Raw genomic sequence first — 14291 nt, 5'->3', positions numbered from 1 at the left:
TCTTTTAACTTTATTTAATCAATTACTTACGGCGCGGCGACATCAAAAGAGCGATTTGGAACTTTCTGAAAGATAATATAGAGGGCGCCGAACAAATATAATTGGAGAGAAAACAAAGTCTAGAGTGTGTGGAGTAGACAGCGAATACTTTTTCTGTTTGGAAAATTTCATAAAATGTCGGCATATATTGGTGCTAAAGTGCATTTGTCAACTAGTGAGGGTGTATATGAAGGAATAATACATGATCTTGATTTGAAGATAAATAAGATATCATTAAAAAAAGGTTTGTATTTTATGTATAAATGTTGCTTAACTCTAGGCCTTAGCCAGACACACGGTTTATGCACAGTCATTGATTGTACACTGTGTAATCGCTTTTCTCCGGGTGTATAAAATGACAAGATAGGCCTAGCCTATGGTAGGAAGTACATGAAATGAATATTTTATGCTGGACTGTAGTAATATGTAATGTTGATATAAGTAGATTGACGTGAATTTACTAATACTAGGCCTAGCTGTAATTATAAATTAAATATTTAAAAAAATAATTGTATTTTTTAAATTTGGTTTGGGGGATTTTGTTTGTTACATAGTAACAATAACATACAGTAAGTTCAAATTGAGTTCACAGTTTTGTAATAACTTTCTTTTTTCGCACGTCTCTAGTTGTTGTTTTACCAAGTCGCAAGAAACTGACTGGCATACACAACTTTTTTTCAACAGACATTGATAACTGTAAGTATACATTTCTCACTTTGCCCAATTGAGATATATTTTATTTCAAAAAAGTAATAGTTTTCTTTATAGTGGCATACATTACTTTTAGCTTTTTGATTCTTTTACTTTTAATTTTTTAATTGATGTACAGCATTTTGGAATGCTTTCTTTTCGACTTAGAATGTGAATAGACACCACATTTACTCCCCATAGGGTAATCTGGAAATGCCTGTGGTCCACTATTTGTTTATAGGATTAACAATTTTATAATCTTTTGGTCATTGGTATCTGTTTCGGCCATCAATCAATTAGCTTTAATTCCTGTTTTAGTAATTAAGTGTATTTTCTTAGTTTTGATAATAATTAAAACTTAATGTAAATGGTGAGGAAGACAATTCGCAGTCAGAGCCTTAAGTGAGCAACATCAATAAATCAATTTCTCACACTATATTTTGTACCTGTGTTTGAGTCTTTTATGTTTTGCACGTCATGTAACAGTAAAGGTTACATTTATATAAGCCCTTAAATTTGTGCTCATTCTAGTCAACTTTATTCAAAATTATTCTTGTTTTCTAGTGATCGTTATTGATGTTAGTGATACACCAGACAAAGTTCTGCAATCACCATGTGTTTCTCGGCCCAAGGAAGATGATGTGGTACGGCCCACAGTACAGCCAACACAACATGACCAACCTTATGAAGATAGAAGTCGGTCTACAGGTTTGTAATACAATATATTCAGCTGCTCATTCTAATTTTATTCAAACTCTGTAGCCACTCCCTAGCCCATCCTCCAATAACTGACTGTAGTGTACTGTGTATTTTCCATTGAGGTGGCCAAAAATATACAAAAATACACACCAGGCTTACAAAAACATGGCAAAAAAGAAAAGAAAAACAATATCGCATAAAATATATGTATTTATAAACGTTAAAACATCAAGATACAAGCACAAAAAACTTTATTAAATGTAAAAAAAGGCAAGAGCATATTTTTAAAGCTAAATCTAATATAATTGCTGTATAAATTTGATTATTCTTTTATCTTTTCAGATGTCGCTGCTTCTCCAAGGCCAAAGAAAATTCCGAGAGCAGTTTACAAACCTGATGACCTAGTTATTATTACTAAACTAGATGACGTTTATTATGAAGCAGTAAGTAAATTAGTATTTTAGGCCCTGTTCAGACCCATGGCGTTAGACCGTTTTAGCGTACGACGCTAAAAGAATGTGTGTCTGAACAGTTGGGGATTAGCGTACAACGCGTCGTACAACGGTTGTAGCGTTGTAGTGGAAAACGGTTGATAGTACCGTTTTAGCGTACGACGCTACTGTAAGTCAACGTTGTATCCAATCAGAACGTTTCCTGTTATGACGCGAAACAAGGTTTGACCTAGGCTGACATCCTGTATCGTCAATGTACGTGTGAGATGGATTTCAATAACAAAAAGGCCAGAATAAATAAGGCCTAACTACACTACAAATACAACTGTTACAAAGGCTACAAACTATTATCAACTGATTACCATTATATTTTCTAACAAATGACATAAATACATGCACCTTGTATTTAAACATAGGGACTACGATCCCATCCGCTTTTAGGCCTAACTAGGCCTAGGTCTAGGCCTAGAGCCATTCACGCATTTCATTCAAGCTAAAAACTAGCCTGGGACATCAAGTCACTCATTCATACAAGGCAGACTAGACTGGACAAGTTTAATGCTGAAAACCCCCTAACTCCTAAAAAAAATCAGTAAACAAACAAGGGGGAGCTGTTTCCCTTTTATTAGCAAGTTAAGGGTTATTTTCAACCGACTGGACCAAAGAATATATAATCTTTGACTAGACTGGACTGGATAGACTAATCACAATCATTTTTTTCTTCATCATTACGAGGCCTGCTTTATTTTCGTAACACAAGAGCCTGGGGAAAATGTTTTTTACTACAAAATAAAAACAATAGAAACAGAAATTTTGCTTTACTATATTTTTCTTAAATAAATGCTGAGGTATGTTTTATTTACGGCAACTTTTGTCATAATTGTAGGGCTGAGATCTAGGCCTGTATACAGTGGAAATAATGATGAAAACACGTGGGTAAGAGCACATGAATATGCAACTAGAAACAACTTGGATGACGTACTTCCGTTGTAACGATAATCGTACGCTATGGGTCTGAACACCTCGTTTTTTTCTCTGCGGTTTGTAACGTGACCTTGATAGTAACGTTGTACGCTAAAACGGTCTAACGCCATGGGTCTGAACAGGGCCTTAGTTAGTTAACTATGTTAGCATTAGATGCAGGAGCCTGGGATACTGTTATGTTTAAAAACTTCAAAAAGTGAGGTTTTCAACCATTAGCAGCATGACTGATGTGAGTGATTAATGTGTTTTACAGACGTTTTCAAGGACTATCCTACCAGTGGGCTGGTCAAATGATTGACATTTTGTATTACCATTTGTAACTGGAGTTGTGACGACCTTGCAAGAATACTAGGCCAAAATTGATATTAACAACATGGAGATGGAAACAACTTTTTCCATCTTTCTTTCTAAAATAAATGGTCACTATAGTTTCAAGCTAGGCTTACATAGTAATTACGAATCGAAACCTAAATTAAAATTGTTGGTATTCCTTGGCTGTTGTTTGATTGATTTCATCTTGCCATGTTTTATTTTTTTTTAATGATTTGCCGATACCCTCCTAGGGTTCGATAAGTTTAGAAAAGTTATGTAAATGTGGTCTAACATATAGCAATTCAGTTTTTTATGGCCCTTCCTCCAGGTCTGAGCCTTTGGAAAAATTCAAGTTATGAATGAAATATATTCTGTGTTTTCACATGTTTTGTACATCATTCCAGATGTTTCGCGCTTCGTCTTGTTGGCAAACGTAACGCTCGACTTCCGCTCAAGCTTTCTCCATGCATAATTAATATGATGGTATTCATTTCATTTTTTATAACCGTAACCGGGGCTCCTGCGTCTAATGTTAACTGTGTGTTAGTTAACGATGTTAGTTAACTATGTACGTTAACTATGTAAGTTAACTATGTAAGTTAACTATGTGAGTTAACTATGTAAGTTATTTGTAAGTTAACTATGTGGTGCAGACGCATGTGTTGATTCACCCCCTTGAGTTTGTTATTTTTATAATATTCTGAAATGTTGTTTTTTAAAGAAACTTTTCTCCTTTTGTTTTTTTCACAGGTGGAAAATTTACAGAAGGAGAGTGTGATTGGTTTGGCAATGGAGGGTATTGATATTGGAAGAAATGGAAAACTTTCACTTGTACAGGTAAAAAATTGTACAGTATACAGTATAACCTTGAAATATTGACTTAGTAAGGCCATTAAAAAATGCATTGCTCCAACTTTTGACGCGGAGTAACAGTTATAGACGGCGCGCACTACAAAATATTGACAGAAGCCGAACATGCATTAGAAAGAATTAATTATCATTTTTCCGTTAGAACTAATGTCGAATCAAATTGCAGGAATACAAGCAGGTGTGTTATATAAGTTATATAACTGCATTACTGTATAATTGTAAAGTTTTTTAATTTTTCCTTCAGTTCTCTACTACAGACAGACTATATATTTTTGATATTGGTTGTATTGGTAGGAAGGCATTTGGCAATGGGTTAGGGGATATTCTGGAAAGTGAACACATTGAAAAGGTAAGAGGAAGAAAGAGATTGAAGTAAATTATCCACACATGAAATCAGAAAAATAATATTTTATTATCTGTATTATTTAGGTTATTTGCTTAGTATGAGGTACGCTTTACCCTCTTAGCCACAGTAGTGTTGTGGCAGACTGCTTATCAAGTAAAACTTTCCAATATAGAATCATGGAACTGTGTGTAAATTATTCTCAGCACGTACCATGCGGATAGTTACTGTGTTGGCTATTTATTGGCATTGTTGTGTTTCATGCTTTCTTAATGATTTTTGTATTATGGTGACTTTTATATATTTTTATGCAGGTTATTCATGATTGTCGTCCAATATCTGATCTTGTTTATCATGAGTATGGTTTGACCTTAAAAAGCATATTTGACACACAGGTAAATACTATTATGTAGGTGGGAGTTAGGTACAGTATGCTAGCTTACAATGCACAGTATGATGAGGTATGCTAGCTGACCATGTACAGCTTGGTGATGATTTGTAGAACTGTAAACGCTAGGCTAGCTTACTTTGCACTACATTTCATGCTTGAAAGAGGCATGTTAAACTGGCTACAGTATGCCATGTTTGGTTCTGGTTCCATGGTCATAGATAGGCAATGTAACACAACAAATATTGATTAATTATTAATAATGTAGATTATTAACATGGCACAATTCTGAATTTGTTTGGGGTTTTTTTAGGTTGCTGATGTTGTTGTATTTAAGCGCAACAATCAGGGAAGATTACCAAGATTAATCAAGACACTACCGATATGCATGATGGAATACATGGATAATGTAGAGCAGGAAGATATAAGCTTTATGTTAATTCACGAAAAGCGCACCAAGGTAATCAAAACTTTTTTTGTACACACTACACCCATGGAGGAATAATTAAGATTAGCCTAAGGCCGTGTTTTCGCAGCAAAAAATTAACCGATAAAATTCCTGTGGAAATGCGGTTTAACAATTCCAATCTAGAGTATTGTCATCTCATTCAAAGCAGATTATTATCGGATAGATGCGATAATTTTTAAACTTTATCCTAAAGGACAAATTGTTGCGTTGTGATTGGGCACTTGGTTGTTTGGTAATGTTTGATCATGCACACTTTATTTTGTTATTATCTATATATAAATTTACGTAAGGGCAAAATTCGGTAAATCGCGCCTTACTTCTAGAATTTTCACTCGATGGTATGTAAAGTTGGTTCGTACTTTCGGTACTGATTTTAACCGCCTGATGTAACCCTGTTTACTAATTAAATTGAGTTAGATAATTAGTTATTGACGATTAAAACGAATTTAGGTTCAACGATTTGCCCCAAATAGGGGTGTTTTCCGATCGTGGTATACACTGTCTAATGGATGTCCATCTTGAAAAATACCCGCCAAAAAAATGCGAGGAGGCTTCGCATTTTTCTATCTCCTCCTACGATAATTGTTTTTAATAGCTGAAAACCGGTTGAACAGCTAGAGTACACCATCATAATGTTGAAGACAGGCCGATTTTCTTTAAAAAATACTATTTTGATAGATTTAATATACGATTATACAAATGTATTGATTTGCGATGAATGGAACATCCCAATCTCTCAGTCTGCCAGAGTTGGTTTAACACAAGTACTGTAGGTAAATTTATGAGCCCTTGGTTTAACACATACGGTAGGTAAATATATGGGCCCTTTGAGAATAAACTTGCAATACTTTGACAATACTGTAAATACCTATTAACTATTTTTCATTTGAATCGAACATTTCTTACTGTGAATGTTCGTACTGTTAGATGTAATATAAAAATATATACAAATAAACTTTATTACTGAGACTGTGGATAGGCTCTACTGTTAGATATACAAATAAACTTTATACTGACAGTTCCTTCTCAACGTTTGTATTAATTAATAATTACCAAAAATATAAACGTCGTAGTGGTGTATCGTGACATGTACTTTAATATTTCAATCGATTATGACAGTGACAGTTTTAACAAAGTATTAAATCGCAAATGTTTTAGGCCTACTGTATTTAGAGGTATATTATTTATAGGCCTATAAAACATGAACAAAATATTTCGTTACTCAGTGGATAAAGAATATATTTAAAAATTGTTCCTCTTTGTACCTATCCGCTTTCCCATCCCTCAACCCTAATGTTACATAGCGAGGAGGCTTCGCATTTTCCTATCTCCTCCTACGATAATTGTTTTTAATAGCTGAAAACCGGTTGAACAGCTAGAGTACACCATCATAATGTTGAAGACAGGCCGATTTTCTTTAAAAAATACTATTTTGATAGATTGCTAGAGTACACCATCATAATGTTGAAGACAGGCCGATTTTCTTTAAAAAATACTATTTTGATAGATTTAATATACGATTATACAAATGTATTGATTTGCGATGAATGGAACATCCCAATCTCTCAGTCTGCCAGAGTTTGGTTTAACACAAGTACTGTAGGTAAATTTATGAGCCCTTGGTTTAACACATACGGTAGGTAAATATATGGGCCCTTTGAGAATAAACTTGCAATAGGTTCGGAATATGTTAAAAACCAATTTCTATTATTTGAATCGGTAAACAGTTTCCATTTATTATACATTGATAATGAAACATGAAATATTCCTATTTATGTCCCTCGAGGTTCATTACAATTTATATTTAGTAGTCCCACGGACTTCATCTTAGCCACTCCCCCGAGTGCTAAGGCCAAATTTATGATACCCTACTTTCTATGTAAGTTTAGTTACAGTTAGTTTTTGACGATAATACAACGAATTTAGGTTACACCCTTCGGCCGCGAAAACGTTTCTGTACAAATATGATACCGATTGGCTTTATTTCATTCAACAGCGACCATAATCTCGCCAATTACAGGATAGATAAACTATTTTATTATTGATGTGCTTATAAATTAAGACTCATGTAAACAGCTTGATTACATCATTTTACAGACAAACGAAACTTTTTTTAAAACATACTGTTTCAATAACTGAGTATAATACTGTATACGTTTTCATAAGTAAGTGCATATACATTTTCGTGTTTTCATTGACGAGATTGTAATAGTAACTTCAGTAACTATTACAGTACTTATTTATTATACGACACAAGACAATTGTATCTGACAGGTACGTACATTATTCTAAAAAATAAGTCTAGATAGATCCCTTAGGCGTCATAAATCACAGGCCAACAAATCAGTACTCATGACAGAAATTCGACCCAGTTTGGTTCACACAAATGTTTACAGGAATTTCAACACCACAACCGATGATTTGCCCTAAATATTTAGGTAGACTACAGTTTAATTTTTCACTGAATAGGAGCTTGAATTTCCGATTTCCATTTCGCAGAATGTCTAGGTCTATTTATTTAGTTTGGTTCTTATAATATATAAATACAATCAACTTTATTACTGCGGTTCCATCACCACCACCACGTGCCGCCCAATTCCCGTACATACATTTCCATTTCTCCCTAATTTCTTTAATCCACATAAATTAATTGTCCTTTATGGAATCCAGTATTGGTTTTGTTGTCTCTATTTCTGAATTAGGGGGACACTTCCGTTTTTGTTTAGTGTCCCAAAAAAGTCCCCGTCCGTAGATTCTCCCTACTGTATTCGAGAAACCATCTGTGAGCACCCCTAGATGGTACGCGAGCGAAGCGAGCGTGCCATCTAGTTTAAAAAATTAACAGATAATTTTTTTTTTTTTCAACCATGTACCTGTAGTAGTATTTAACTGTCAAATCTAAATGAGATATTTAGCTTAAATAGTATTTCAATTTACCTACGTGTCAAAAAGAGGGCTTAGCTTAAATTTAAAGAATTTTTTCTCACTATCTTTTAAAGTTTGAAGATATTTCCAATAACTACAAAGTATTTCGCTGTAGACAATAAGTATCTTTTAGGATTATTTTTCTCTAAGGAGGTTTTCTTGATCCTCACATGTAAAGGGTCAAATATCACAAGTAAGAAAAGACCAAAATAAAATAAAATATGTATTTATGCTTTATTCATAGGGTGATCCTGGACTTTGGGAAGAGCGGCCGCTAGATAACCAACTAATAAAATATGCAGATTTTAAAGTGAGAAGCCTTCTAACGTTACGTAGGATGCTGACGCATTATATGATGAACGACTTTAGAACGGGTGTTAACGAATATTTAAGTGTCTGGAGAGATAAGACCTGCACAAGAGAAAAAGAAAGGGCATGTATACATTTGCTTTCAATTTTCTATTTCAATATACACCACCCACATATACAGGTGTAACATAAAATTTGATAGTGTAGACAGAGCTTACACTATCAAAACAGCTTGACAAAAAGGTAATATCACAATCATTTTTTGGCATATCACTACCATTGGGCACATAGAGTTCTGCAGTGCTGATGTCACAATGGTAGGTGGCGCTGCATGGTTGCTAGCCAACCAAAAATGCGTTCAACCTGCCTGAGTGACTCCAAGGTCACCAATGGTTTGGAATAGGCTTATTATTGAAGTAGTCATTTTAAACCTTAATAATTTTCAATAAAAACAAACAAAAATTTCAAAAATATTTGTTTTTAATAATTTATTTATTCTTCAACTACAGTTTAATGTAATATAGTGACTTTAGGTTTCTGACTTGTAATGAAGATTTTTACTCGCTTAACTGTCGTAACACATATATTGTTTATTAAATTTTCTTTTGGATGATCCAAAGTCGAATAAAATTCGTAAACTTACGTTTTTTACTCTAGCTTTCGCTGGTCAACGACGCAGCTTAATCATGAGTGAGTCTCTGTGACTTGGACTTGTTACCATTAGATCTCGTATATGGTATAGTGCCATCTATAGATCGTTCAGGTTTTCCCAAATGGGATTGTCGGGGCCTCCTCTTTAGTAAGTTGTTGTACAAATTTGGGAGTTCCAAACCGCCGTCGTCTCTGTTCATAGTGTTACCATGTTTTCTTATTTTTATTGATTCTTTTATTTTCCTTTCTTTCCATGACGATTCTGTGCCCAGTATTTTTACGTTCCAATTTGGTAAATGAGTGTGAGTGGTCATGTGATCGGTGATGGCTGAGTTGTGAACAATTTCTGAAGCTGAATTTCTGGCTGAACGTGTTAGGATCCCTGTACAATGTGAAGTGACATCTGCTTTGTGTTCTTTTATCCTTGTGGATAAGGTTCTGGCTGTTTCTCCTATATATGCTTTTTCGCAGTTGTTGCAATTTACTTGGTATATTACACCAGATTTGTGATCATTTTTTATTTTGTCTTTTGGGTGAACTAAAAGATTTCTTAATTTGTTTTGTGGAGTAAAATAAGTGTTGACATTGTAACTAGATAAGCAGCGTCTAATTCTTTCTGATATTCTTGGTATGTAAGGTATCCCTATTGTTACCTTTGTTTTTGTTGGTTGTATCTTTTGTTTTTTGTTTGACATTTTGTTTTCCTTTCTCCGATCTTTTTTGGATTATCTTGTCCATGGACCAATTAGGGCACTCGCACCCAACGAGCGCATGTTTGATCTTTTTCATTTCTGTTAGTTTCTCGTCTTTTTTAGTGACAACTTTTTCACATCTGTCAACCAGAGTGTTAACCATTGTTTAGTGTAATTATGATGTCTAAGAAAGGTAATGTATTGTTAGACATATGCTCAGTTGTAAATTTTATGTTACCTGTTTTGTCAATTGTGTTTAAGTGTGAGTTAAGATGTTCCGCTGATCCTTCTGGAATGAGAGCTAATATGTCGTCAACATACCTTTTCCAATATGTTGGCTTCATTCCGTTTGGTGCTGTTTGCAGTGCTTTTTCTTCTAAATCCTCCAGATACAAATTTGCAACGATCGGGCTGATGGGACTGCCCATGGCAATACCGCCAATCTGTTTATATATTTTGTCCTGGAAGCTGAAATAAGTGGTATTGATAACAAGTGATAGTAAATGTATTATATCTCTAATGACCATGTTTGTGCGTTTTTTCAGTGTCTTATCTTGTGAAAGTCTCCTTTCTACTATTGCTATTGCTTCTTTGGAGGGGGTTTTTGTGAAAAGAGACACAACGTCAAACGAGACAAATGTGTGATTTTCAGGAATGTCAAGCGTGATTAGTTCCTCAACTAGTTGTTTTGAATTGTCGACGTGGTGGCATGAGGTGCCAACCAACGGAAAGAGGATTTCAGCTAATTTTTTCCCCAAGTTATAGTAGATGGTGTTTATGCAATCCACAATAGGTCGTAGTGGAACATCAGGTTTGTGGATTTTGGGTAAACAGTATAACCTTGGTGTGATTTCTTCAGTTGGGAATAAAGTAGCTTTCTCTTTATTGCTAATTTTCTTTTCATCTAGGAGCCGTTTTAATATTTTAACATACTGTGTTTTGTATCTTTTGGTAGGGTTGTGGTTTAAGGCTTGGTATACCTTATCGTCATTGAGCATCCCTTGGAGTTTTTTTATATAATCAACTTTGTTTAGAATCACTGTTGCCCTCCCCTTGTCGGCTGGTAAGATTAATACAGTATGTCCTTGTCTTTCTTTAATGAATCTAAAGCAATGTATCAAATTTATTGATAATTTTTTATTTCATATAAAACAGGTTTCTGCATTTGCAAGTGTGCCGAAATCCGTCAACACTACATTCCAAAATGTTCCTCCACAATCGCAACAAGACGAGACCACCGAATGTTATTTCGATAGGGATGTCGTAGGTCAGCAAAACTTCTGGAGCAGGGCTGATTGGAAGGAAGGCAGACAATTTCATGATGATGATGATAACGAGAAATTTTCATGGTACAGAAGTAAGTAAATCTATTTAGTAAAAGTAAAACTAATAATGACCTCTATAAATTTCTAATAATCTCTATAAAATAGCAACAAAATTATTAGGATGTAATGTAACTGTTTTAAATAACTTGTACAACAAATTATGAAAGATAAAAATAAATTAATTAAACAAGAAAAGTTACATCTATTTATTACAACATAAGCATATCAAGTTAAAGGTAAAACAACAACAATCAGAAATGCAATACGAATAGAAAACCAACATTTTTGTATTTTAAACTTGGAACACTTTTTAACATTTTAGCCACATTTGTTGAATTGTATTTTAATAACTTTTTGTCTCTAGAAACAAATCTCTTATGTTTATGCCACAGAAATGCAAGAAGAACACACATCTGCTGCAAATGATTCTGCTTATAGTGACAGCAAATATTGTCGTAGTCAGGATTCAAGAAAACCTAGCAGCAAACAACACATGAGAAACACAACCACTGACACAGAAAGAAACAAACAAGAAATAAGAATCCCTATAGTAAATAGACACTTGCGAATACCTGATGAAGACCTCTTGGACAATCTGTCATCATCAACCCTTCCCTCTTCTTCGGACAACGAAATTACTTCAACTAGTACAAGCAGTTCTCCATATAAAGCACATTCCTTGAAAACGTCATCACCGTACAGAGTGCTCTCGAACAGCATAAAAAGGGAAGCTCTTGTGACCTCGGAGCAAAAAGTAACGGCACAGATTAGTACATTGACACTTAAAAGCATATCTAGAGACCTCCAAACAAATACGCTGACTCCTCCGCCATTGATTTCGTCGGAGGGAAGCATGGAGGATGCCATACCAAACGTCTCGTCATATGCAAGTGCTGTAAGTGGCAAAAGAACTGTCAATCATAGAGCAGATTCTCCTGGCTTTACAGGAATGATGGCGTCTCCAGGTAGAGGAAGAGGCAGAGGAGAGACCATGAAGTCTTATCGACAATTAATTGACAAATTTAAAAAACCAGAGGTAATAACAAGAATTTATTTTTCATAAATCAATTTATTTCCAATTAAAATTCTACAGACAAAATTTCTAAGTTAAATAAACACACAATTGGTCAAATAAATATTTTAGTTCCCACGGCGTGGAAATGGTAGTCTTTGAAGGAACCCTATATTATTTGAATATCAAAATCTAAACCAATTTAAAACTGCACTAAAAAAGCACTGGTCTAATAACTCATTAAAACACAGCCCATATGAATCAAAGAAAAATATGTTCTAGTCAAGAGAAGAAGCATTAATGCTTTAAGTCTTGAAATCCAGCTAGATCCAGGTAGGTAGATGGACCTGATGGGGCCAGTACATGTATAACATTTTGAGCAATGAGATTTAAAAAGGTAAGTATTTACTATACTACTGTATATTCCATAGCCCTGTCTTTCCAAATCTAAAGGTTTATATCTATAGTGTTTTAGCACAGTCGTGAACAATTTCTATTCTACTAGAACCATTTTAACAATACAAGTTATCTTTCCAGGAAGTCCCAGTACCAACACTACATGGAAAAGCTGTACGATGTGATTTTCCGTCCGATAGTGTCGTGAGGAATGCTCCTAGAGGAATTACCATCACCAACAACAGGCCAAACCTCTCCATGGCAGACTTTTAGTCGAATCAACTCTCAATCGTATGTGCCAATATTTGCCATGTTCTCTTAGTCTTATAGATACATGTGCTCTTCTAATTATTTGCTAATACAGGATTTTAAATTTGTTATAGAATTTTAACTTGTTTAGTTTTGACATTATTTTCAATTATAGAATATAATTTGGATGTCCCAAAAAAGGAGGTTCTACTGTATTGTCTATTTTACTAATATTTTTTTTAAAAGTAGGCTTCTTGGAAACTTTTTATATAGAGATGAATAAAATAAAAGTTGCCAAAGTTATAACTATTTTTTAAAATGTGCTATTTGTTCTAACAACAATAAATTCTGTGGTGTTATTGTCTCTTTCAAACTATACTGTAGACAATCGCGGCACGCCCCTACACGACTATCTAGTAGAGAGAGACAAAATTACCCAGCTAGCGTCTAAAACATCCAGATTTACTAATAGCCCTATACCCTACTTCATCAAATTATTAAATTCTTAATTTTCTCCCTTGCGAGCTTGCGACTGCTCTCCCCTTCTTTGTTGTTTTTTATTTTATATTTTTTTATACTGTATATATATTTTTGCTGTGACATGTATTTTACACGCAATTTGGCTCTTAGCCACGAGTTTTAATTTTGGTCAATTTTTGATATTTGAAATAAAAGTGAATAATAATAATAATAATAGTAAAAACTACTGTCGGACATTGAGCTATAACTACATTCCCCTTTAAAATCACAGTTTTTTTTCTACAGAGATTTTTTCGAAAAATGCCCAAAATATTGACTTTTTGAAATTCCATTATTATGTGATAATATGGCTATATGTGCGCATATTGCTTTGCATCATCTTATAGAGCCATATTAACCAGTTTTGTCGAAGAATAAAAAGGTCGAAATTTTGTAATTTTTTTTAAAAATGCCTAAAATATATACCCAAAATAAGCACTTTTCAAAGTTCAATTATTATGCAATAATATTGCAATCGCGTATATATTTTATGATATTACATTTATGATATTACATTAATGATATTACATTATCATCATCTTATAGACGCATAGTTTAGCATTTTTTTCAAGGAATTGGTGTTTTTTTGAAAAAATCCATGTACAGGGATTTTTTGATAAATGGCCAAAATAATCAATTTTTAAAATTCTATTATTATGCAATAATATTGCTATATATGTATATATATTACATTATCATCATCTTATAGAGGCAGTAAGCAGTTTAAAAAAAAATAAAAGAGTCATTATTTGGGCATTTTTTTAAAAACCCCTGTACAATTGACATGTGCAGAACCCATTAGTCGACTCTGTGCATGTTCATTATGCTATAGTAACCATTTATGTCAAAAGTAACCACTTTTGACATAAATGGTTACTATAGCATAATAAACATGCGCAGAGTCGACTAATGGGTTCTGCGCATGTTAATTGTGCTATAGTAACCACTTTTATCGATAAATAAAAAG

At 33.9% G+C, this 14291-nt stretch overlaps 1 protein-coding gene across 1 annotated transcript; it reads left to right on the top strand.

Annotated features, from left to right (window-relative positions):
• The first annotated feature begins 111 nt into the window (after positions 1-111).
• Positions 112-13735, top strand: LOC140050071 (uncharacterized). The gene is made up of 12 exons (XM_072095079.1): positions 112-283; positions 667-735; positions 1294-1437; positions 1771-1871; positions 3927-4013; positions 4291-4395; positions 4704-4784; positions 5091-5237; positions 8416-8604; positions 10979-11180; positions 11541-12184; positions 12698-13735. The coding sequence occupies exons 1-12, from the start codon at positions 175-177 to the stop codon at positions 12827-12829; spliced, it is 2010 nt and encodes a 669-aa protein (XP_071951180.1). The 5' UTR covers positions 112-174; the 3' UTR covers positions 12830-13735.
• Positions 13736-14291: the final 556 nt, after the last annotated feature.

The sequence above is a fragment of the Antedon mediterranea genome, chromosome 5, assembly GCF_964355755.1.
Source record: "Antedon mediterranea chromosome 5, ecAntMedi1.1, whole genome shotgun sequence".
NCBI classification, from domain to species: Eukaryota; Metazoa; Echinodermata; class Crinoidea; order Comatulida; family Antedonidae; genus Antedon; species Antedon mediterranea.
This window is presented reverse-complemented; position numbering and strand designations above follow the sequence as displayed.

Coding starts and splice junctions, on each gene's coding strand:
- LOC140050071 (XM_072095079.1), top strand. CDS start 175: ATGTCGGCATATATTGGTGCTAAAGTGCATTTGTCAACTAGTGAGGGT. Junction 284..666: donor TAAGATATCATTAAAAAAAG/GTTTGTATTTTA, acceptor GCACGTCTCTAG/TTGTTGTTTTACCAAGTCGC. Junction 8,605..10,978: donor GCACAAGAGAAAAAGAAAGG/GCATGTATACAT, acceptor CATATAAAACAG/GTTTCTGCATTTGCAAGTGT.